The following is a 25,223-nucleotide window of genomic DNA, read 5'->3' as shown; positions in this document are numbered from 1 at the left end:
TTTATTTTCCTTTTTTTGAAAATTGGTGAACGTCGTGAAAATGGTGATAATTAGTGAGCAATCGTGAAAACCAGTCCTGGTTTATTTTCCCTTTTTCCAAAATTGGTGAAAATGGTGATAATTAGTGAGCAATTGTGAAAACCAGTCCCGATTTATTTCCTTTTCCAAAAGTGAACCTCCTTGTGAAAACGTTGATAGAGGGAACATAAACCAGCACTGCTCCCTAATTATCACCATTTTCACGAGGACGTTCACCATTTTGGAAAAAGGCAAAATAAATCAGTACTGGCTTCCCAATTACTGTTTTGATTTTGCACAAGAATGTTTTCTGCACTCCTATGGGCTGAATTATAGATTTATCTTCCTGTCTTAAGGGAAAGAAGTAGCACAAGTTATTTTACAATACAGCTAGTCCTGTTTATTTAACCCTATTCCATAATAGTGAATAACCTTGTGAAAATTAGTGAATACTTAAAATCAGTTCTACATTATTGTGTCTTTTCCTCACATGGTGAACATCCTTGTGAATAAGGTGAAATCCCCACCTGATAACCATTACAGCGATTACCATTGTGGAATCCAATATTGGTAATCTGGCGCAGTTTCCATCTTCCACGCTTAGAGACGGGGGAATTGTTTGTGGAATGGGGGAGGGGCTTTGGGAAGAAGGATTTATATTGCTGGAATGTGAGCAACTGCAGACCCCGGCTCTCATCCAAACACCGTCCAGCTTTATTTATTTACTAAACTTCCTCATAGAATATTAAAGCGTGTGACAAGATTTTGGGGCTCCTCCCACTTGTCTGCGCTCTTTACATTAATAATTGTTCTTTACCATCAGATGAATTTACACAAAGGCGTTCGCCAGTAAGAGAGAAGGGCAAAATAACTTATAATTGTTCCTTCATTTTCACCATTTCTATGGAGACGGTTGTCATTATGGAATAAACCTGGGTTGGTTTTCACAGATGAACATTCATTTATTAGAGAAAAATCATTAGAAAGTAACCTCTGCCTTATTGTACGGTGAACATTCTCCCACACGTGGTGACAATTGTGACGTCCCGGGTTTGGCCTTTTCTGCCCTGAATTAGTAATTGGTGAGATTACTGGAAGGACACCAAAGAATGCAATATTTCTGATATGGACGGTTTCCATCCGTCAGTCCTGAAGACAGGAAAGAGCTCCTGGAATGGTGAGCTTTGGGGAAATAATGGATAGTGCTGGAATGGTGCAAACTGCCTGCAGTCCAGGCTTCTTTTGGTGGTGTATATAATCACCACTGGGGGTTTTTTTTTTTTTTTGCTAACAAAAAAAAACACCAAAAATTGAGAGGGGAAAATTTAAAATGAATTCATAGTTTCTTTTTTTCTCCTTCACAGATTGGCAGCACTGGTGAGCAACAATGGGACTTGTTTCCCTTTTACAGAAGCCAGTTATCAGCTTTCTTCATCGCTCCTCACGATAACCAGCTTCTGTTTACATCCTGTGATCAGCTGTCATTGGCTGACTGCTGATCATGTGATAAAGGGCGATTGGGATAAAAGGGCCAGAGTCCAAAGCACACCATATCGGCATTATAAGCCCACGCCTACCTTGTCTTTTGGCTATAGCACAGGCAGGAACTGGTTAAAGGCCATACTTACCAAGAATGACCATGCAAATAAAAAATAAATAAAAAAAGTTAATCTTTACAACCCCTTTATTTTCTTAATAGGTTCCTTTAAGCTAGTGCATTGTTGGTTCACTTACCTTTTCCTTCCATTTCCCTTCTAAATGTTTTTTTTTCTTTGTCTGAATTTTTTTCTCACTTCCGGTTTCTCCTCAGTAAGCTTGCCCCCATCATCCGAGTGGTGGTTAGTCAGCCAGAACAGCTTACCGAGGAGGAACAGGAAGTGAGAAATTCAGACAAAGAAAAAAAATAAAAAATTTTTAGAAGGGAAATCGAAGGAAAAGGTAAGTGAACCAACAATGCACTAGCTTAAAAGGAACCCATTTAGAAAATAAAAAACAAACCTTTACAACCCCTTTAAATAAAAATCAGAGTGAAAACAAAATGTTCTAATCTGTATACTTGTGTTTCAGGTAGTGACTAGCCAGGCAACATGCATTTCCAGAATGTAAAGTCAGCATTAGCATCTGACATTTTTAAAGAGGAATCAAACTCTGTATGCCCAAAACTTTTCTTGTGTCGTGCTCGCCCACTCCCTTGGGCTACAGGAGAGTCAGGACGCTCTCTATGTTGCAGATAGAGAAAGGAGCTGTGTGTTACTGGGCGTCCTGACTCTCCTGTAGTATTTCTGTGTAGTATTTCTCAGAAGAAATAAGGACATTTAAAAGCAAAATCGAAGGATGAGGTACGTGAAGGAGGACTGCACTAAAAAGGTAAAGGAAGCCATTTAGGGAAATAAATAAATAAAAATTGTTCCTTTACAATCCCTTTAAGTACAACCAGCATGTTGTATTTCTAGCATGGGATTGCCAGCAGCTATAGCCTCTAGCAATAAAATTACAGTATTCTCCCGGCAGGGACGGCTTCCCCAGCCAGGAGAACACATTAGGGCAACAGGAGGAATCCCCCCCCCCCCCCCCCCATCAACACTGACTGTAAGGGCTCTTTCACACAGAGCGGACCATTTCTGGGTCCGCTCCGTGTGTCCGCCAAAGCTCAGCGGGAATCACCGCTGAGCTGTCGGCGGATAGGGCGGTCCCCGCACACAGTGCAGGGACCGCCCTGTCTCTGCTCCGCTGTCCCCTATGGGGGATCGGATGCAGACGGACCGTCTGTCCGTCTGCATCCGATCAGTTCCGCCGAAGGAAGAAAAATAGGGTTTCTTCCGTTCGGAAAAGCGGATCCCGGCGGATGCGGACGCTAGCGGAGGCTCCATCCGCTAACGGACGCGATCCCATAGGGATTCATTACAAGTCCGTTAACGGACTTGTAATGAGCGGACGAACGGTCCGCTAGTGTGAAAGAGCCCTTAATGGGGAATCAAGCGATTTTCTTTCCTGAAACATTGTTGCAGGAAAGAAGAAGAAAAAAAAAGAAGAAATCACATAATCTATGGCCTGCCTTAGAGGAAGGATTCCTCAATCTTTAAATTGGATTAAAAAAAAACAAGGGAGGTTAAAAAGATGATCTTCTGATCAAAAGTCAATCTTCGGAATAGAACCTGGTGCTGGCAATCTATGGCATATACAAACCACAGAAGTAGAACTGTCTCTCATGGTGCAAAGGATATCAATCAATATGTAATATTCTTATCGCACACGTTCCTGCAGTAGGCAAGAAATGGGCGCTGTAGCAACCACCAGCGGGAGGCTGGTAATGTTCTTGGCCAAAGCATATTTTGGCAGCACACCACACAGGTCTTCAAGAAAACATCCAAACGTTTCAGTAAAGTGATCACAACACAGCAATAAAGTGCAATGTTTCGGGGTCATGCAGGACCCCTTCATCACATGCCTTGATGCTCAAGCGTGGCTGCAAAACATTGCACGTTAATCGCCGAGATGCGATTTTTATATAAAAACATTTGGACGTTATCTTAGTGTGGTGTGTCGGCGATAGACTGTCCGATATACCCACAAAAGGTCCTCAGCTGGTAACTTTAAAATTAAAAGAGAAAAAAAAAAAAACACAACACACACAAATTACGTTTAGAATTTTTTTTCTTGTTTTACTTTTTTGTAAAAAAAAAAAAATCCAGAAAAATCTGCCAGTAGTCACACAAGATATAAACACCCATAAAAAGGTAAAGAACCAAAAAAAACAAATATCTATAGGAAAAGCAATAGAAGGCGAAGCAGGAAGATGAGACAGCGATTTCAGTTGCTGCAAGAAATATGTAACAGATATATAAAATTGAATGTCAGATAAGGACCTTGTTTGTTTTTAGAACAAAAAGCAAAAGGTGGGGCCTACAGTATTATTGGCAGTTCAGTAAGTATTACCATAATTCAGAAATAATGTGGGTCATAACTAGCCAAACACAATCTATCCAATCCTGGCCCATAGGTATGATCCAGTCAGGATCTTTCTAAACATCTTTCCCATCCTATGACTTAACCTGAGTATGTCTGTTTTTGGTTTTAAGGCCAACACCGCAGCAGTACCAGGAGCAGACAATGCTCCTTACTTTAAATCAGAAAGTAAGAACCAGGATTCTCAGGAGCGCTAGCCACCTTGGCTATACTCTCAGACACAAGCCATTTCAAGTCTCTTCCCAGGACAATATTGTGGCAGCATTTTCACCACGTAAGGGCTGTGGGAACCAATGCCCACATGGCAGCGGAGAAGCTTTAAGAAACAAAAAGGAGGTTCTAAGCAGCAGGTAAGAAATGTGGTAGAAAGTGTAGTTTCTTCCATTTGTAACACATCAGGGGATGTCGTAGGGAACTGGATTTCACATAGGTAGTAAGTGGTCATCTCTCTCTTCTGGCTCTTCCCCAAGCTGATCATCTCCCACTCCACGGTAGGCAGTTTCCGAAGACCGGGGCCGAGATCGGCACACAAAGTCACAGCCATCCTAAGAGAAAGTGAATAAAATTAGATTTATTTCAATAAAGCTCAACCTGAGAAATGTCAGTTTGACATACTGTGACACCATTGGTTACAGACCGGCCTGGGCAATGCCAGCATCTTTGAATGTCGAAGGAGTGCAAGTTTGCTACTAAATGGGCACGTTAGACTAGTAATCCTCTTCAAAGGAGAGTCGCCCTGTCAGGGTCGGTTAGTGACAGGATCTCTAGTGTGGCCTTATAGTTTACATCAGCTGGCTCAAAAAAGGATCGGTAGTAATAGTAGTATACATGTTCCATTTGGGAACGGCAATATGTATATTTCATAAACTGATCTCAATACTCTCAGTCTCATCAGTCTACTAGTGATGAGATAACAAATCTGCATGGGTTAAACCAGGGTTTGACAAATTTGCTTGGAATCTAGGAGCCAGCTAAAAAAAGTTAGGAGCCAGAAAACGCACCCCGTCCCGACTAGCTTGCGCGCAGAAGCAAAAACATACGTGAGCAGCGCCCGCATATGTAAACGGTATTCAAACTACACATGTGAGGTATCGCCGCGATTGGTAGAGCGAGAGCAATAATTCTTTGCCCTAGACCTCCTCTAACTCAAAACATGCAACCTGTAGAATTTTTTTAAACGTCGCCTATGAAGATTTTAAAAGGTAAAAGTTTGTCGGCATTCCACGAGCGGGCGCAATTTTGAAGCGTGACATGTTGGGTATGAATTTACTCGGCGTAACATTATCTTTCATAATATTAAAAAAAATTTGGGCTAACTTTACTGTTGTCTTATTTTTTTAATTAAAAAACGTGTCATTTTTTTCCCAAAAAAGTGCGCTTGTAAGACCGCTGCGCAAATACGGCGTGACAGAAAGTATTGCAACGATCGCCATTTTATTCTCTAGGGTGTTAGGATAAAAAATATATATAATGTTTGGGGGTTCTAATTAGAGGGAAGAAGATGGCAGTCAAAATAGTGAAAAATGACATTAGAATTGCTGTTAACTTGTAATGCTTAACTTGTAATACCAACGGCCACCACCAGATGGCGCCAGCTCACAAAAATGTAGAGGGGGGACAGCACAATTACAGTACAATACAGAGGTACAAAAGGGCCCTGCTCGTAGAGCTTACATTCTAAAGGGAGGGGGTGGTGATACAAACGGTAAAAGCTGCAGAGTGATTTGATGGGGGTGGCTCAGGGACAGTTGTTAGGTGGGTGTCAAATAGGTTTTCCAGAATAAATGAGTTTTCAGGGATCTCCTAAAGGTGGACAGGGTAGGGGCTGATCGGACATACTGGGGCAGGGAGTTCCAGAGGATGGGAGAGGCTCTGTAGAAGTCCCGAAGGCGAGCATAAGAGGAGGTAACAAGGGAGCTAGAGAGCAGGAGGTCCTGGGAGGAGCGGTAGGGACGATTTGGGCGATATCTGCAGATGAGGGTGATGTTGTAAATGGCCTTGTATGTTGTAATTAGCATTTTGATTTTTACACGGTGGGGTAGGGGGAGCCAGTAAAGGGATTGGCAGAGAGGAGCAGCAGTCACGGATCGGTTAGTAAGGTGTATTAGTCTAGAATGAAAATTTATAATAGACTGAAGGGGGATAGCCTGCGTAAGGGTAGGCCATTAAGGAGAGAATTGCAGTAGTCAAGGCTGGAAATAATCAAGGAGTGAATAAGTTGCTTTGTGGTGTCATTAGTCAGGAAGAGTCAAATTCTGGAGATGTTGAGGAGGTCAAGGCGGCAAGATTTAGCCAGTGATTGGATGTGGGGGCTGAAGGAGAGGTCAGAGGCATCACTCTCCATCCAGCATCCAAGCTCTAAAAGGTGGTCGTTCTTGAAGAATGGAAAAAGATAGATGCTGCAATATGTCACCCTGGCATGTGTGGAGGGACCAATGGTTGTGTAGTTTTTCTTAATGGTAAACGTCATGGGGGGGGGGGGGGGCCGTGAAGGAGAGGAAATCACATGGAAGAGAAATGTCACAAGGCCTGAGAAAGAAAATAATTTCTTTACACAAGGCAGGCCAAGGCTACAAGAAGATTAGTAAAGCTTTACATGTCAGTCAGAATACTGTAGCATAAGCAAAACAAAAATTTAACAAAGATGGAAGGTGAGGGTGGAGTACAAAGAAAACAAAATGTATGGTGCCTACAAACATGGTGGTGGCAGTGTCCTTTGGGGCTGCATGAATGCTGCTGGTGTCGGGAACCGATTGATGGCATCATGCATTCACAGATGTAATGCTCTATATTGAATGAAGATGCCATCACTCCGTGCCCTTGGTAGGTCGTGCACTTTTCCAGCATGATAATGATCCAAAACACGCACATCTAAGGCCACTGTTGCATTTCTGAAGAACAGGGTGAAAATGATTCAGTGGTCAAGTATGTCTCCTGATCTGAACCCAATCGAACACCTATGGGGAATTCTGAAGAGACGAGTTGAGCATCACTCTCCATCCAGCATCCAGGCTCTAAAAGGTGGTCCTTCTTGAAGAATGGAAAAAGATAGATGCTGCAATATGTCACCAACTTGTTCATTGCATGCCTAGAAGACTTGGTGCTGTCCTTACAAATCATGGAGGTCATACAAAATACTAGATGTAGTTTTTGTTGTGGGGTGTATTCATTTTTGCATCAACCAATTTGGAGTAAAACTGAAGATTTTGTAATCAAAGTTATATTATTAACTTTACTTTCATGTAATTGGCAAAACAAATGTTCTATAAAACTCAGTTTTGTCAAAATTTGTTCATTGAGATCTTGATAAAAAATTAGGGCTGGAGAAATTAAAGATTAATTCCTCGATTAATCTTTAATTTTTTTGATCGATCAAAATTATTTTGATCGATTAAAATTCTTGATGTCACCGGACAGCCTGGACAGTGAGACTTACCCTGCTGGGTGTGAGCAAACTGCACCCATTGGATTGAGGTACCTTTGCATCTGTGGAGCAGGAGGATGCATCAGGCTCCATCAGGGGAAGGGGGCAAAAATAACCATTGTTTTCCTGTCCTAAGCAGTTTTGTGCAGACAATTCTTTGTGTATCTGCAACATCTGTTCCATGCGAAAGACTGTTCAGTTCTTCAGGGTATATTGTCAATAAAATGCAATCATGTCTGCTTCCAGAAAATATAAACACTCTGCTACGTGACTGGCTAAAGTGATGCCTACTTGCCTACTATAAAGTGACTGACAGTCAATATACTAGATAAGTTTTATAATTAAAGTTAAACTAACTTTCTACATTTTTAATAAAGTTGAAGAAAAAATTACTTACACCGGTGCTACAGTTTGAATTTAAAACATATTTATATGAACTGTGAAGTTAAGTCATGAATTGTGGAAACTAACTAGTGTCGGGTGATTGTATATAGTGTATACCACTGACTAATGCAAGGAGATCAGCTAATAGTTGGATCTGTGCCTTAAAATTTCATCGAAATTAGTCGATTAATCGATTAAAGAAAAAATTGATTAATCGAACACGAAAATTTTAATCAATAACAGCCCTATAAAAAATTAAAATCATACTTTTCAAAAAGGGGGGGGGGATTTATGTTGAGCACTAAAAAACTTCACATTTACTACCACTGCTCTCTATAAAGTCCGCTAACCATATGGATCATACTCACCGCTACCAGGTTGCCAAACTCTTGCCAAAAAGTGATATTGGGGAACTGCTCTATCCCTTTAGCTCCAACGACAAAGCGCTTATAAAGGAATCCACCGATGATATAAACCGCAATTAGGACCGCAAATCTGAAAAAGATCAGAGTGTTAAATTATACATCTTTACCCATCACACCTTGACTCTTATATCTGATTAACAGGTGAAGGAATCTGACTGCTATCTACCAAAGGAAAGGGATGTAAAAATTCCTGCACATGGAAGCCACCACTGCTTCCCTCTTCTGAAAAATCTAGTTGCCTGGCTGCATGCTTCCCTTCCTGCTTTAATATATCCAATGACTTTTTTTTCCAAATGTTTTGATATTTTTAGGGTAATATACAGAAATATCAAACAGTCTATCAACAATCTAAAAGTACGAGCATACAAACAATTAACATTTAGAACCATAGAGGGTATTGAGGGGAGGGGATGGGGTGATGGAGCAAGTGGTACGTACCGTCCAATTGTGATAATCTTTATTAAGGTGATTCTACTCTGCTTTCCACGCGATAGGACAATGACTGCTCCTAGCCTGCCACTCCATATGGGCTCATACTTTGAGCAGGAGCTGCCCATCACAGAGGGATACGAAGCAGAGTGAGTGAACCCTATGCATTGGGTGTTTTATGTTTATATAAGTTTTCTAGCATTGGGATATCATTTGATTTGAGGGGTAAAGTAGTTACTATTTCCTTTTTATATTTGCTGCCAAGGGTCAAGCTCTCATTGAATATTAACTCTTTAGGCGTTTAGCAATTTGAGACCTTCAATAAAAGTCAACTGACAGGCGCAGGTTTTATTAACATTTGTCTTTGGCTTGAGGCACCAGATCTTCCATTTCAGCAAATTTTTTTGACCCGTTTTTTTAGTAGGGAGGTTCTTTTTTCTCCAGGAATACACATTTTAGATGTATTTATTAAATGGAGGGTCAGGGATCTTCTAAAAGCCGACTGGGGTATAGATGTGTGGTGAAGTATTGTACGGGTGACTAGGTTGTGATGTGTGATGATCTCTGTCCAGAATGTTTGTATAAGTGGGTAATTCCACCATACATGGATCAATGAGCCTATTTCGGAATTGCACCTCCAGCATGTGGGAGAAACTTCAGGGTAGATTTTGTGTAGTCTGTCAGGCATTGATAACATCTAGAGAATATCTTAAATTCCTTGTCGTGTCGAGATGTTTGTCGTCCCTTTGTGTATGAGTGTACACCCTTCCCCATTCTTCTGTTGATAGATCGAGGGCCAAGTCTGTTTCACATTGCCGACTGGCTTTGTTTAGTTTGGGGTTATAGTCGGAGAACATCTGAGCGTACAAGTCAGATCAAGTGATTTTGAGGTTCGGACCTGCAGCATAGCGATTCAAAATAGGACTGATCTCTGTACCATGTAGATGGGTATTTAGCTCAGCAGGAAGTGTTTAATTTGTAAGTATGAATACAATGGGATGAATCTGCCTGGGAGATGGGAGGATACGGCTTCATACGGGAGAACATCACCTTTTTCACAGAAATCTTCGGCTCGGCTGGAGACATTGGGGTCTGGGAAGAATGTAGCGGGGGCCTGGTGGGAATTCCGGGATTCTATCGATGTCGGTTAATGGACCAGGGGAGGAGGAAAGGTTTAGTTTCTTGCACACTGTCTAAAAGACCAGTAATGTGAGACCTATTAGAGGGTGATTGTTCTATCTTTTGGCATCATGTTTGGCTTGATCCATGGGAGGTGACGAAACGGGATCTTGGAAAACGAGTCCTCCGATCTAAACCATGCCTTAGTGCAAGTATGGACATGCCAATCTATCACCCTGGCAAGGTGACACGACCAATAGTATTTACAAATATCCAGGAGGCCGACGCCTCCTTTCAACCTGGGAATCTTCAGCCTTTCTTAACTTTTTCTCGGGCGTTTGTCGTGCCATATGAAGTTGGTATAGATCTATTTGTACTCTGAAGAAGGCTGCTGGGATCTTGATTGGTACAGTTTGGAAGGAGGTAAAGGATTCTTGGGAGAACATTCATTTTGATAATGGCTGCTCTCCCAAACCATGAGAAAGGTTCGGAGGTCCATTGCTGCATAGCTTTCAGGATCGGAGTAAAGTTCCTGGAGTAGATTTCATTCATGGGAATCTGAACTCCTAGATCAGTGATGGCGAACCTTGGCACCCCAGATGTTTTGGAAATACATTTCCCATGATGCTCATGCACTCTGCAGTGTAGTTGAGCATCATGGGAAATGTAGTTCCAAAACATCTGGGGTGCCAAGGTTCGCCATCACGGTCCTAGATAATATGTGATGGCACGAGATACCCATTCAAAAGGCAAAGTTTTGTTGTCAAAGTCTTAAAGAGTGTCACGCGGGGCGCATATGTTCAGTGCCTTGGATTTCGAAAAATGTATTTGAATATTCGATAAAGTTTTGAATAAAAGCAAAAAAAAAGAGATTTTTAATACAGCTTACCTGTAAAATCTTTTTCTTGGAGTACATCACGGGACACAGAGCGGCATTCATTACTATATGGGTTATATGGAGTACCTTCAGGTGTAGACACTGGCAATCTCAAACAGGAAATGCCCCTCCCTATATAACCCCCTCCCATAGGAGGAGTACCTCAGTTTTGTAGCAAGCAGTATGCCTCCCAAAATGGTCCTCAAAAAAGAGGGGTGGGAGCTCTGTGTCCCGTGATGTACTCCAAGAAAAAGATTTTACAGGTAAGCTGTATTAAAAATCTCTTTTTCTTTATCGTACATCACGGGACACAGAGCGGCATTCATTACTATATGGGATGTCCCAAAGCAATGCTTACAATGAGGGGAGGGAGAACATCTCCAAGACAAAAGGATTTAATTTAGAGATATACTCAAATCATAATAAATCCAACTTAGTTGAGAAAAATAAAATTTTTAAATTTAACTCGAACAAGAGGAGCCCCCGGAATCCGAGGGTCTCAAACTGCAGCCTGCAGCACTGCCTGCCCGAAGGCAGTATCAGTATTCCTTCTTACGTCCAACTTGTAGAATTTTGTAAACGTGTGGACAGAAGACCAGGTTGCCGCCTTGCAAACTTGAGCCATAGAGATCTGGTGGTGTGCTGCCCAGGAGGCGCCCATGGCTCTAGTAGAATGAGCCTTTAATGATACTGGAGGAGGCAACCCTTTCAAGCCGTAGGCCTGAGTGATTAATTGCTTAATCCACCTAGAAATGGTGGACTTTGCAGCTGCCTGCCCCTTCTTGGGCCCATCCGGTAGAATGAACAGCACATCTGTCTTCCGGATCTTCTTTGTAGCTTTAAGATAGGCCTTCATGGCCCTGACAATATCCAAGGTATGCAGCAACCCTTCCTTTCTGGAAGTAGGTTTAGGGAAGAAGGATGGTAATACCAAATCCTGGTTCAAATGAAAACTGGATATGACCTTCGGAAGGAAGGAAGGATGAGGGCGGAGAACGACCCTGTCCTTATGAAAAACAAGATATGGTTCCTTACAGGATAAGGCTGCCAGCTCCGAAACTCTTCTTGCGGAAACTATGGCAACCAAAAATACTAACTTCCTTGTCAGTAGAACCAAGGAATATCAGCCAACGGCTCAAACGGTTGTTTCTGTAAACTTGACAGAACAAGATTTAAATCCCACGGACAAAGCGGGGATTTAACTGGAGGTCTAATACGTAAGACCCCTTGAAGGAAGGTCTTAACCAGCGAGTGGGTGGCCAGCGGCCGCTGAAACCACACTGACAGAGCAGAAATCTGTCCTTTGATTGTGCTTAATGCCAATCCTTTATCCACTCCTAGCTGGAGAAAACTTAATACTCTATCGATGGTAAATTTGCGAGAAAGCCATCGCTTGGACTCACACCAGCCTACATAGGCCTTCCAGACCCTGTAATAAATCACCCTAGAGACCGGTTTCCTGGCTCTGATTAGGGTAGAGATTACTTTCTGAGACAGACCTCTACCCCTGAGAATCAGGGATTCAGCTTCCAGGCCGTCAAATTTAGATGCCGTAAGGCAGGGTGGAGGATCGGACCTTGCGATAGCAGGTCTGGCCGTAGAGGAAGAGTCCAAGGGTCTCCCACTACCATCCTTAAGATTAGTGAGTACCATGCCCTTCTGGGCCATGCTGGAGCTACCAGGATGACTGGTATGTGCTCCACCCGGATCCTGCGCAGCAGGCGGGGTAGTAACTGGAGCGGGGGAAACGCATAAAGAAGTTTGAACTGATGCCAAGGGCAAACCAACGCATCGGTTCCGCAGGCCATCGGATCCCTTGAGCGGGACATGAACCTGTCTAGTTTCTTGTTGAGTCTCGATGCCCTGATATCCACGTCCGGCACTCCCCATCTTTGGCAGAGTGCTTGAAAGACTAGTGGATGCAGAGACCATTCCCCCGGCCATAGAGTCTGGCGGCTTAAGAAGTCCGCCTGAAAGTTGTCCACTCCTGGAATGAATATTGCCGATATGCAGGGCACATGAGCCTCTGCCCATAGAAGAATCAAGCTCACCTCTCTCTGAGCGGCTTGACTCCTGGTTCCCCCTTGGTGATTTATGTATGCCACGGCCGTGGCATTGTCTGATTGAATTCTCACCGGGAACCCCTGCAATTTTGACGTCCAAGCCCTGAGGGCTAGTCGAGCAGCTCTGAGCTCCAAGATGTTGATGGGCAACTGCTTCTCTGGCTTTGCCCAAGTACCTTGGCGAGTGCAACCATCCAAAATTGCTCCCCAGCCCGTCAGGCTGGCGTCTGTGGTCACTATCTTCCAAGCCACTGGGCTGAAAGACCTCCCCTTCAGTAGATTCTGAGGGTCTAACCACCAACACAGACTTTGTCGGACTCTTGATGAGAGCGGCAACGGGATATCCAAGGCCTGTGGCCTTCTGCTCCATGCTGACAGGATGGCTGCCTGTAGGATGCGAGTGTGGCTCTGGGCGTATGGTACCGCCTCGAATGTGGCCACCATCTTGCCTAGTAACCTCATACATAGGCGAATAGTCGGTTCTTTCTTGCTTAGAACCAGTAGGATTAATTCCTTGATGGCTTTTACCTTCCTCAGAGGTAGGAACACTCCTTGTTGTTCTGTGTCTAATCTCATGCCGAGATATTCCAACTGCTTTGTGGGCTGGAAAGCTGACTTTTCTCGATTTAGGACCCAGCCGAACCTCTCGAGGTATTGGACCGTGAGGGCCACTGCTCGCTCCAAGCCGGGAGACGAGTGATCTATGACTAGGAGGTCGTCCAGGTATGCTAGGATCGTGACCCCTTGGATCCTTAGTTTGGCTAGGATTGGAGCTAGGACCTTCGTGAACACCCGGGGGGCCGTAGCCAACCCGAAGGGAAGCGCCACGAATTGGAAGTGACGCGAAGCCACCATGAAGCGTAGATATCTTTGATGTGGCTGATAAATTGGAACATGAAGGTAGGCATCCTTTATGTCTATGGACGCCATGAAGTCGTCCTTCTGGAGTGTGGCAGCTGCTGACCGCACGGATTCCATCCGAAAGGAGCGGATCTTTAGATATGCATTTACCATCTTTAGGTCCAAAATTGGCCTGACATCTCCATTGGATTTTGGGATGATGAATAGGTTGGAGTAGAAACCCAGCCCCTGTTCCAGGACTGGTACCTCTACTATTACTTCCTGGGAAAGTAGATGATCTAATGCCGATCTTAATGCGGCTCCCTTTTCCGGATCGTTTGGAATCCTCGACTTCTGGAAATGAGGAGGAGGAAACCTTAGGAAATCTAATTTGTAGCCTGTGGCCACGGAAGACCGTACCCACTCGTCGGGAATGCTGGCTTCCCAAATCTCTGAAAAGAGTCGCAGCCTTCCCCCCACCTTCGTGGGTGGGGGCGCCCCTTCATAAGGTTGGCTTGGGGGCTGGTTTTGCTGGTTTGCGAAACCACTGCCTTTTGCCTCTAACAGCCTGTCCTTGTGATCTGCTGTTGAAGCCGAAGTTTGCTTTTGCAGGAGGCCGTCGATACTGCTTGGCATTAGAGGGCCCCTGCCCAGGGGAATACTGTCGTTTAAACGCAGGTCCCTGAACCTTCTTCTTAGTTGGCAAGAGAGTACTCTTGCCGTTTAAAATGGTCTGAATGTATTTATCTAGGTCTTCTCCGAAGAGTCGTCCTCCATGGAAGGGGAACCCTACCAGGAGCTTCTTGCATGGGGGCTCAGCCTCCCAGCTTTTTAACCATAAGAGTCTTCTCATATGGATAAGGGATAACGATAAACGTGACGCTTGCTGGATAGAATCCTTGATTGCGTCTACCGTAAAACATATGGCCTTAGGGACATCCGAAAATTTTTCTGCCTGCTGGGCCGGAATAAGTTTAAGCATCTGCTTAAATTGATCCGATAATGCTTGAGCGACCCCAATCGCAGCCACAGCTGGCTGTACTACTGCCCCTGCAGTAGTGAAGGAGTTCTTAAGTAGTGCTTCCAAGCGTTTATCAACTGGATCCTTGAACACCTGTATGTTTTCTACAGGGCATGTTAACGATCTGTTAACACATGAGATGGCTGCGTCCACTGCAGGAGTAGCCCATCTTTTGGAAAAAAAAATTTCCATAGGATATAGGACAGAGAACCTTTTAGGTGGTAAGAAGATCTTATCTGGCTTGTTCCAATCTTGGAACAAAATTCCCTCTAATAGAGGATGGATCGGAAACACAGCATTGCTTTGAGGCGCCCTCAGTGAGCCCAAAGCTGAAACCGTCGATACCTGGAGATCTGGTACTGGCAAGTAGAATGTCCTATGGACCAAGTCCGACAATCCTTGAATCCACCAGCTCTCCCTCAGGGAGACTGCCCCAGACTCCTCTGTATCCGGGTCTTCGATCCCTGAACCTACTTGGTCCGTGTCCAAGAGGTCGTCCAATTCCCCTGAGGAAAGGACCTCCTCTTCTGAGGGTCCGCGCTCGGGCGACGGAGATCTATTCCGCTTACTGCCCCGCATAGCTGCGGATATCATTTTTCCCATGCTTTTCTGCATCTCTTTTAAAGAGGTGAGTAATACCTCCTCCGTGACCATCTTAGGGTTGGACTGACCCGCGTCAGCTCCAGCCCCAGATCCCGATGGCCCCAAGGCTCCCTGTAGGGAAAACAGCGGCATACCATGGTACAATACCGAGGTACACCTGCTACCTATTGGTATTTGGAACTATAAAAGTTAATTGTCCAAACACCTGTTTGGGGGATAAAAAAATGCTTCCTCTCCCCTAGATGACTTTTTTTTTTTTTTTTTTTTTTTTTCGTTTTTGTTTCAAATCCAGGAAAGAAAAAACATTCTGTCCCCCTGAGTAGTATTGCAAAGAAAAACTATGAGATGGAAAAGAAACAGCCTATTTCTAGGCTTGACAAAACAGTCCTCTGAAGACTGCAATATCCTTTCTGGCCACTGTGTGTCCTCGGCGCCCCGTGCTGCCGCTCTGGTCTTTCTCCTCAGTTCCAAAGTATTGATGGAACAAACAAGGAAGGGCCGCCCCTTCCTTTAAGCCACTGACCCGCCCTTCCCCCCCAGCAACCTCAAACAGGAAATGCCCCTCCCGACAGGGGGAGGGGGGGGGGATTTTGGGAGGAAGGGACCTCTCTGTTCCAGCAAACTGCAGCCTGCAGCCTGGAACCATGAGGAGGTCAGCGTTTTGCCTGCTTGCAGGCTCTGAGGAGGAAGACTGAATGGAGCATCGCCTGGAGGCCTGCAGGTAAGCAAAGCTCTCTGACACACACATATATTTTTATATAACACAGGCCCCACTCAATGCTTTTCCAACACTACAAGGGAGGTCACATCTTATGGGGAATAATACATAGAGAGCCATCCTATCTTTATGATATGTGACTAGTTTGCCAGATGCAGTGCATAACTTTAGGCATGTCCCCTGTGACCCCCCAGAAAAAAACCTGCTAAGAACCAAGTTCCGCAAGTTTTCCCCCTCACTTACCTGCTCCATGCCGCAGGACTTTGCCAAGCAAGAGGCCCAATCTTCCCCCATCTCCGTGGGGATGTCTAGACCTTCAGGCCCTGGGTTCCTATGAAGGATCCACTGTCCTGGGCCCATATAGCACCCTGGCAACAGAAAACTTTAGGTACCCAAAGGTTTCTAAGTTCTGGGCCCAGGGTCCAGCTCTCTAAAAAGAAAAGCATTATGGGCTATACCCCAAGGGTTTGGGGTCCGGTTACTGACCACTTTAGCGCTGAGGCTTTTTTGGACAGAACCGGTAGCTCACCTAATCCCAAGGATGCGGAGGCAAGCTAAACCATGACTAACACCTAAGACACTGGCGTAAAAACTGAGGTACTCCTCCTATGGGAGGGGGTTATATAGGGAGGGGCATTTCCTGTTTGAGATTGCCAGTGTCTACACCTGAAGGTACTCCATATAACCCATATAGTAATGAATGCCGCTCTGTGTCCCGTGATGTACGATAAAGAAATATAAAAAACATTAAGTTAGGGATTGTGGTAATGGGGTTTGTGAAAAACATCAGAATATCATCTGCATAGGCAGCTAATTTGTGGGTTTGACCAGCCATTTCAAAATTGGCTCTCAAATCAGCATAGTGCCATTCGATACAGAGAAGGCGCTCGACAGGTGGCTATTAACTCAGACTTTTGCTGTAGGTGTAGCATATAGTGCTAGTATGAAATGCTGCATGTGGCTACGTAGGCAAATAGATTTAAGGGTTTCTATCCTATAGTCCCAAGCCACTCTGTCGGACGTCTTCTCCGCATCCAAACATAGGAAGAAGCTAGGTCGGTGGGAGGATGATAGCCAGGTCATGTATGCCAATGGCTTTAAGGGTGTTGTCCCTCGCTTCCCAGCCCGGGATGAAGCCCACCTGGTCTAGGCCTATTAATTTGGGGAGTAAGGCGCAAAGTCAGTTGGCAAGTATTTTTGCATAAAATCTTCACATCTAAAATTAGAAGGGAGAAGGGCTTGTAACTTGATACATGGTGGAGTCTTTGGGTTTCCGAATCACTGTAATGTGGGCTACTAAGGTGTTGGTTTGGGAGAGATGAGGAGGAGAATGCGTTAAACGTTTTAAGAAAGTGGGGGATTAGGAAGTCTGCGTATGACTTGTAAAAACTTAGCGTAAGCCTATCTGGTCTTTTACCCGGTTTGATTTGTTTCGACTTCCTCCAATGATAAAGGGTGTTCCAACTCTGAAGGTTCAGAGGACGTTCGAGGGATGGGGCCGTATGTTGAAAGAACAGCTCTATCATTTGGTATCTTTCAGTCTGTTCTGTTGTTGGGTTTGGGGTGGCAATATTATACAGTAACAGGTCGAAAAATGTTTTGACCGCTAATGATCCTTTATTAGCTTGCTCAAGGGCGTGCACGCGTTCCGTAATTTCCTTCATCTTTGGATGGACTTTACCTATAATAGACCAGCTAACCCTCACAGGCGCTTTCCACACCTAACGCTTACTCAAAACCAACCCTTTAACCTCACCAAAATTTTCCCTTCTCTATATCTTGATCCAACTCATATTTCCCCCATGGCAACGTACATTTAAGATGTGAATCTCCAATCGTCCTTACTACTGTATGCACAAACTGCGTTATTGAGGTGTTGCCCATTTACAATCCCATGTTATCCTCACAGCTTACAATGCTCAAAAATAAAATCACTACTGGCGCACAGGTACTTTAGAAACTATACTCCTTTTATTCTCTAGCTGGGCACTTACACAATGAGAAGAATGGAGCCCACACTGAGATGAGATTCCTCTGCTGGACAGGCAACACTACTGTCCATCTCAAACAGATAGAAACAATTGCTTGTTTTGTTTCTTTCCTCGCTAATTATCGTAAAGGCATCCTACAAAGTGAAGAGAACATACATTTAGCTTAGATTACACAGCTAGTTATTGCAGTAGCATGGTAAACTACTATAAATTTTCACTGGGATACAAGTCTATTACCAAATATATACTTATTTTCTTTTTGTTGAATGTTTTTATGTTATTTATCAATTTTCCTGCTACATAAAAACTGCAAAAAAGTTGTTATCAAGCTGGACATTGTTCATGCATCACAACTCTAAAGCCTCATACACACGTATGGGATTTCCAGCAGTAAAAAGTCTGCCGGGAAACCCAAGGGGAAAACCGGAGAACCTGCTCGGTAACTTTTCCCCCCTACACATGACCGGGTTTACCGACCGGAAAACTGTTATGAGAGCTTTGGTTGGGAATCCTGGTTGTGTGTATGCTCCATCGCAGTGTTTCCCATAGGAAAACTGCAGAGTTAAAAACCGTCAGGAGCTGGTTCTTTTTTTTTTTTTTTCGCCAGTTTTCCTGTCGGGAAAACAGCAATGGAGCATACACAAGGCCGGGATTCCCAACCAAAGCTCTCATGACAGTTTTCCCGTCGGGAAAACCGGTTGTGTGTACGAGGCTTCAGGAGATATCTCTACCCTACATCTCTCCAAGAAAATCAACCTTTAGGCAGGAATAAACATGTGGTTTGTATGTAACCGACTTTTAACCTCTGTACTGCCCATGTGTTCTTAAAGTGGAAGTTCAGGCAAAACCTTAACCAACGCTAAACCTGCTCTCTGCCACATTCTAAACCTAATCTAGCCCTGCAAAGCAAAAATCGCTATACTTACCTATTCTGCTTCGGGCCGGTCCCAGTGTGGAGGCATGTGCAGGAGAGGCAGCCAACAATGGAAGCCCCATAGTAAGTCTATGGGTGACGTCACTTCCCAGTAATTTCACTGCCATTGTCGGTTCTCTCCTGCACAGAGTTTCCTCTGCTGGAAACCAGACCGGATCAGCTGCAGAAAAAGATAAGTACATTGATTTTTGCTTTTCAGGGTTAGATAGGATTAGGTTTGGAATGTGCAAGAGAGCAGGATTTGCCTGGACTTACACTTTAATATATAAAAAGTAATGCCAATGCACTATTACCCAAAGAAATAGTCTTGTTTGCCTGCATTAGGGGGGCCAATAACATGAGGAATTTGGTAAGAAAGCACCAAGGATACAGAAAAACAGTATATGTAAAACACAGGACACACAACATTTACAGCAGAAATTACTTAAAATGACAAACTGCTGTAAGCATAAAGTGCAGGGACCCAAACCTGCAGCAGCTTTACAAACGCTGCCTATAAAGCTGAACACTGGGCCGTGGTGAAAGCAATTCTCTGATACTTCTTAATACTGCCAAAGCCTTTCCTGTCCCTTACACATGCCTATTGGACAGCATGCCAGCCGATCATAGAGACAACAAAGATGTGGAGAAAAATGAAGTGCCGACACAATCAGGTTTTAGAGCTGTCAGAACTGCTGTAATTTTCACCCACATCTGCAGGAATTCGGATGCTGCACTTTATACCTGAAACAGTTCTTCTGTTGTGTATGATAGTGGCAGGCACTTAAATGTGGGGTTGCTATTGTTGAAGTCCACTGTTTAATTTACTTGCAGGACTACCGGTGCCCTTGGATGCTCCTCCAACTAACCCATTGACTACAATCTTTGGAAACTGACGTGTTGAATCACATATAGTCTAATGCCGCGTACACACGATTGGAAATTCCAACAAGAAAACCGTGGATTTGTTTATGACGGAATTTTGGCTCAAACTTGTCTTGCGTATACACGGTCACACCAAATTCTGACTGTCGAGAACACGGTGACGTACAACACTACAACGAGCCGAGAAAAACGAAGTTCAATATTTCCGAGCGTGCATCAAAAATTGATTCCAAGCATGCATGTTTTTTTGCGCGTCGGAATTGCATACAGACGATCAGAATTTTCAACAAGAACTTTTCCCATCTTAAAATTTGAGAACCAGCTCTCAAATTTTTCTAGGCGGAAATTCCGTGTGTGGAGCCTGCACACGGCCGGAATTTCCAAACAAAAGCTCACATCAGACTTTTCTTGTCAGAATTTCCGATTGTGTGTACGCGGCATTAGCCAAATAGCCAAGGGGAAAAGATAGCCAGTGGTTGCAGCCATCAAAACGTACATACCAAGTGGTAGCAGTTCATAAACAGCCATTGTGTTATTCAACAAATTTGTTTCTGAACGCCACTAAACGAATTTCCTTGCTAAATTAAGCACTTCCTATCGAGAAAAAAAAAAAAGTGACATTCTTTAAACATCAATGGAGAGCATACCCCTGGGGTGTTCTTGTTGCAGGATATCATGACCATGGCCTGCCTTGATTCTTTACCACAGTGATTGTCGTACTTGTCTCCAGATTTGTAGAAAAGCATGATCCAATCCGCTAGAACACAAATAAAAAATAAAGTTAAAAAAACACATCTGCTCCGTGTAAATAATCTGTATTTCTAAAGCAAAAGAACAAAAAACAGCATGGGAAGAGAACCATGCTTGCCCTTAACCACTTCCTGGGCAGAGGTAATACATTTAGCAGCATCAGTATACTCCAGGTAACCTCTAAACCAGGGGTCTTCAAACTGTGGCCCTTTACTAGCCTTTATCCGGCCCTTGGGGCACTATTCCTCCCACTGACACCAACAAGGGGGTACTATTTCTTCCTCTGATACCAATGATGGGGTACTATACCTCCTACTAATAGGGACACTACTCCTCCTCCTACTGAGACCAACCTTGAGGCCATATTTATTGCCACCAATGCTGGGCCCGAGACATTTGCTGTCTCCGCTGGCCCCAATTCGACCCTCCTAAAGTCTTAAGGAAAAAAAACTGTCCCTTTCTTTGAAAAGTTTGGAGACCCCCTGCTCTAAACTATTTTCCCATTATCTTTAAGCAACTACCATGCTTTTATCTGTAACAGTCTTAACCCCCCCCCCCTCCCTCCAATTAGTCATCCTATAATAAAAACAGAGCAAACGTACGTACCGGAGCGCTGCCCCCTTCAGGTGATGTGGCCTCTATAAGCTTTTTGTTCGTAAACAAACCCAAAAGCTTGCATGCTATTACTATATCATAAACATAACCTAGGCTCATGCATGGAGATGAATTTCCAGGTATATGGCAGTATGTTCAGTGTTTGGGAGACCATATTATGCCCATGGACAAAAAAAAAACACAGCTGCTGGCGTATACCCACATAGTGTTTTTTTTGTTTTGTTTTTAACAAATTTCTATGGGCAGGGCTTTGCTTCTTGTTGGCTGTACGACAATATTCCTACGTGCACGAGCCCTTAACAGCTGGCACATAATAATCCACAATGATTCATTCTCAAATTAACAACCAAAGCAGACACTGATAGAGATTGGTGGGCTCTTGTGTGCCCTGCTTGCAGTCAAATGGGGAACATTGACCGATATCCCTCCCCCCCCCCATGTGTTATTGTGCAGAAAAAAAAAAACTAAAAATTACGGCTGGGAAGAGGATAACATTGTAATATTGCTGCAGATCTATTCTTTGACATTATATGGTGGAACATGAAGGGAACTCACAAGAAAAGTTCACGTGAAAAAAGGACAGAGGTCAAAGTCCAGAGAACTGACAATACCAGGTCTAGCAAACAGAACAACAATAAGAAACCGGTTTTCAAGGTTCCAATTGTATGAAGTTGTTGACTTTCAGTTGATAAAAAAAAAAAAAAAAAAAAAGAAGAAGAAAGAAGGAAAGTCTTACTTCCATTGATGAGGTGGGTGTCATTGTAGCGACCAATCACAGTGTCCGGGGAGCCCGCTTTGGATTGCACCAGTCCTGCATACAAGCTTGTGCTGGTATTGACTTGGCCACAGATTACAAATGTATATTTGTAGGTATCACCATCTTCATCATCGCTGGCATAAAAACTAAATGCAGAAAGTCAGTTTGTTAAGTAGTGCCACAAGCAAACCTTTATTTCATTCAATGTCCTCCGAAAGTAAAATAAAAAAATAATATCATTCATGTGAGTTAATAGTGAGGGCTTTTCTCCCTTTCTTTAGGTTTTATGAATGATCACTATAATCCCACCATCATCATGTCTTTGTCAGAGAGGCCCTCATATTTAAAGTTCTCCAACCCAGACTTCCAATACACAGGAATCAACGCCACCCAGTATGGGAGAAATGACAATTCTTCACTTATAGAAGTCAATGAGATCTGATGCTACTTAGTCCATTTGTATCACTTTAGCTGTAGTGGGGGCCTTCCAAAACAGTCCTGCTTGCTCTCCATATACTATCTATCTATTTATATTTCTATCTATCCATTTCTATCTATCTATATTTCTATCTATCTATTTCTATCTATCTAGCCTTGGTCTCCAGTATAAAGCCATAAAAGTTCCTCTGGCACTAGCCACCCCTCAAAGCACATACTCCTCCAGCCTGTCTGGTTGTAGAAATTTCCATTTTGAAGTTAAAAGAATAAGTTCACCTTTGGGAACATGTTATATGTTCCACTCCGTTTTTAGGGTGGCACATGTAGCATGTTCCTGCAGCTCTCCCCCTTATTCACTGCATTCACACCTTGGCGTACAAAATCGCGGAGTTTTGTCCCGCAAATTGCGGCGACAAAACGCCGCGATTGTGAATGCAGCCTTACCCCCTCTATGGAGATGGTTCACATCTCCTATGCCGAACGCCGCCTGAAAAAAAGGTCCGGGACTTGTTTTCAGGCGGCAGGCGTACGGCGTTCGGCGTGGAGATGTGAACCATCTCCATAGAGGGCAATGTGAAATCATCCCTCCAGCGTCTCAGGGGCGGCTGCGGCGTCGCACTACAGGCGTATATACGCCTAGGTGTGGATCCTCACCCCCTCTGTCACCATTTGAAAAGGATGCCATTGAGCAGAGTCAGTCGTTCACAGAGATCTTTGTGGCCAACACCCGTAGTTCTCAATGTACTGCGAGGGCACTGGTGAGCAGTCTTCTAGTCCATTGAGCTCCCCAGACTGAAGTAATGGCCTGCCTAGAGATGTGGGCAGACAGCTACAACAACAGTCCGTAGGAGCCGGACATTGCCCATGCAGTCTGCCGATTGCTGGTACAATGATTTACAGGCTTCCAAGAAAACAAATATTAAAAGTTTTTTTTTTACACCTGCAAAAAAGGTGAAGTCATGCTTTGATAACCGTGACAGCACAACATACTGTGTGGAGAGGAGACTACGGAACATACACATAATTTTTTTTCTTGAGAAAGGATTTTTCTCATTGTAAAGTTTACAATAAGGATTACAGGAACTACATTGGTCTATCTTACCTACTGAACCCGATATAAACTTTGCAACAGATGCCAACTGTATGGGCCAACTGCCTAATCATAAAACGACTGACTATAACCCCCACCACTTCTAGCCTGCACATACACACAGCTGCACGTGGAATCACACAGGGCGTACTAAAGCGTAAATCTGTGGAGGGCTAGGATTATCTGCATGGGAATGCACAGGTGTTTTGTGCATACCCATGCAGGCTATCCCATTGATGTCAATCGGACACAGCGACTGCATGGACACAGGCGCTGCTCCCGATTTGTGCAGGTGCCCCGGCCCTCAGCCCACACTGTCTACTTTCAGGGCCGGGCACCTGCACAGATGTCAGATTGAGAGCAGCATCTGTGTAGCTGCTGCATTCCAATTGACATCCATGGGACTGCCTGCATGGGGATGCAGGTTAAACATGGCCCTCCACAGAAGTACGCTTTAGTACAAGTGTGAACAATGCCTTACAAAGTAGTACCAGAATATGACAGACTTCATTTAAAGGGGTTGTAAAGGTAAAAAATATTTTACCTTAATGCATCCTATGCATTAAGGTAAAAAAAACATCTGACAGAACCCCCCCCCGAGCCCCTCGTTTTACTTACCTCACCCCTCAAAAGTCCCGGGCGTGTGCTTGTCATCCTGTTCGGTTCCCAGCCTGGCCGTTGATTGGCTGGGCGGATTGATAGCAGCACAGCCATTGGCTGGCACTGCTGTCAATTACAGCAGATGATGCGGCGCGTCTGGGCCGAGTGATACAGTCGGCGGCTATGGCCGCCGCTGTATCACGGGAGCGCGCTCGCAAGAGCTTTCCACCATGCGAGCTTGCTTGCATGAAGGTAGAAAGCTTTTGCGAGGAGGAGCCGAGACAGCCGCCGAGGGACCCCAGAAGACAGGATTCGGGGCCACTCTGTGCAAAGCGAGCTGCACAGTGGAGGTAAGTATAACATGTTTGTTATTTAAAAAAAAAAAAATCTGACTTTAGTGTTCCTTTAACTCTTCCCTTACAATCTGAACCAGAAGTGGGCCCATTTGTTGCTGTTCAATACAGTGATTGAGGTATATACTAGGTATCTATTGCTAATACAGGAGCTGATCTATTCAGGTAGCATTTGTCTAATGGAAAGCTGTAATAATAAATGACAGTGGGAGATTAAGAACATACAAGTGATGCGTTTTTATGTTGTAGCATGCTAGGAGGAAGGCTGTATTAGACAAAACACATTAGCATTGTGTACACGGTGTCATTTCATATGCAGCCAAAGTTCAATGAGAAGAGTACAGAGCTGTTGGCTTTATTTGCTATGGATTGAACATTTATCTCTATGTACTGGGGGCCAACTCACTAGAACTGGAGAGTGCAAAAATCAGGTGCACCTGGGCATAGAAACCAACCGGCTTTCAGGTTTTATCATCAAAGCTTAAAGGGGTTGTAAGGGAAACATTTTTTCCCCCCTAAATAGCTTCCTTTACCTTAGTGCAGTCCTCCTTCACTTACCTCATCCTTCCATTTTGCTTTTAAATGTCCTTATTTCTTCTGAGAAATCCTCACTTCCTGTTCTTGTGTCTGTAACTACACACAGTAATGCAAGGCTTTCTCCCTGGTGTGGAGGGGGCGAGCAGGCAAGTCAGGACACTCTCTACTTTGCAGATAGAGAAAGGAGCTGTGTGTTAGTGGGCATTCCGACACTCCTGCTCGCCCCCTCAAGAGGCTTTTTCCACACCAGGGAGAAAGTCTCGCATTACGGTGTTGAGTTACAGACAGAAGAACAGGAAGTGAGGATTTCTCAGAAGAAATAAGGACATTTAAAAGAAAAGTGGAAGGATGAGGTAAGTGAAGGAGGACTGCACTAAGGTAAAGGAAGCCATTTAGGGAAAACATTT

The 25,223-nt window shown here is 44.1% G+C and overlaps 1 protein-coding gene across 1 annotated transcript in view; it reads right to left on the bottom strand.

Moving 5' to 3' along the window:
• Window positions 1-3,860: 3,860 nt before the first annotated feature.
• The window catches only part of M6PR (mannose-6-phosphate receptor, cation dependent), a 35,019-nt gene continuing 13,656 nt past the window's right edge, over window positions 3,861-25,223 (bottom strand). Inside the window, exons 3-7 of the mRNA XM_040361758.1 lie at window positions 21,778-21,944; window positions 20,324-20,433; window positions 17,882-18,012; window positions 8,161-8,287; window positions 3,861-4,529 (exon numbers count right to left, since the gene is read on the bottom strand). Of these exons, the coding sequence (XP_040217692.1) occupies window positions 4,407-4,529; window positions 8,161-8,287; window positions 17,882-18,012; window positions 20,324-20,433; window positions 21,778-21,944 (658 nt within the window). The 3' untranslated portion in view covers window positions 3,861-4,406. The remainder of the gene's footprint in view (window positions 4,530-8,160; window positions 8,288-17,881; window positions 18,013-20,323; window positions 20,434-21,777; window positions 21,945-25,223) is intronic.

The sequence above is a fragment of the Rana temporaria genome, chromosome 8 (genome assembly GCF_905171775.1).
Source record: "Rana temporaria chromosome 8, aRanTem1.1, whole genome shotgun sequence".
Taxonomy (NCBI): Eukaryota; Metazoa; Chordata; class Amphibia; order Anura; family Ranidae; genus Rana; species Rana temporaria.
The sequence above is the reverse complement of the archived record's forward strand: the minus strand, read 5'-3'. Positions and strand labels throughout refer to the sequence as shown.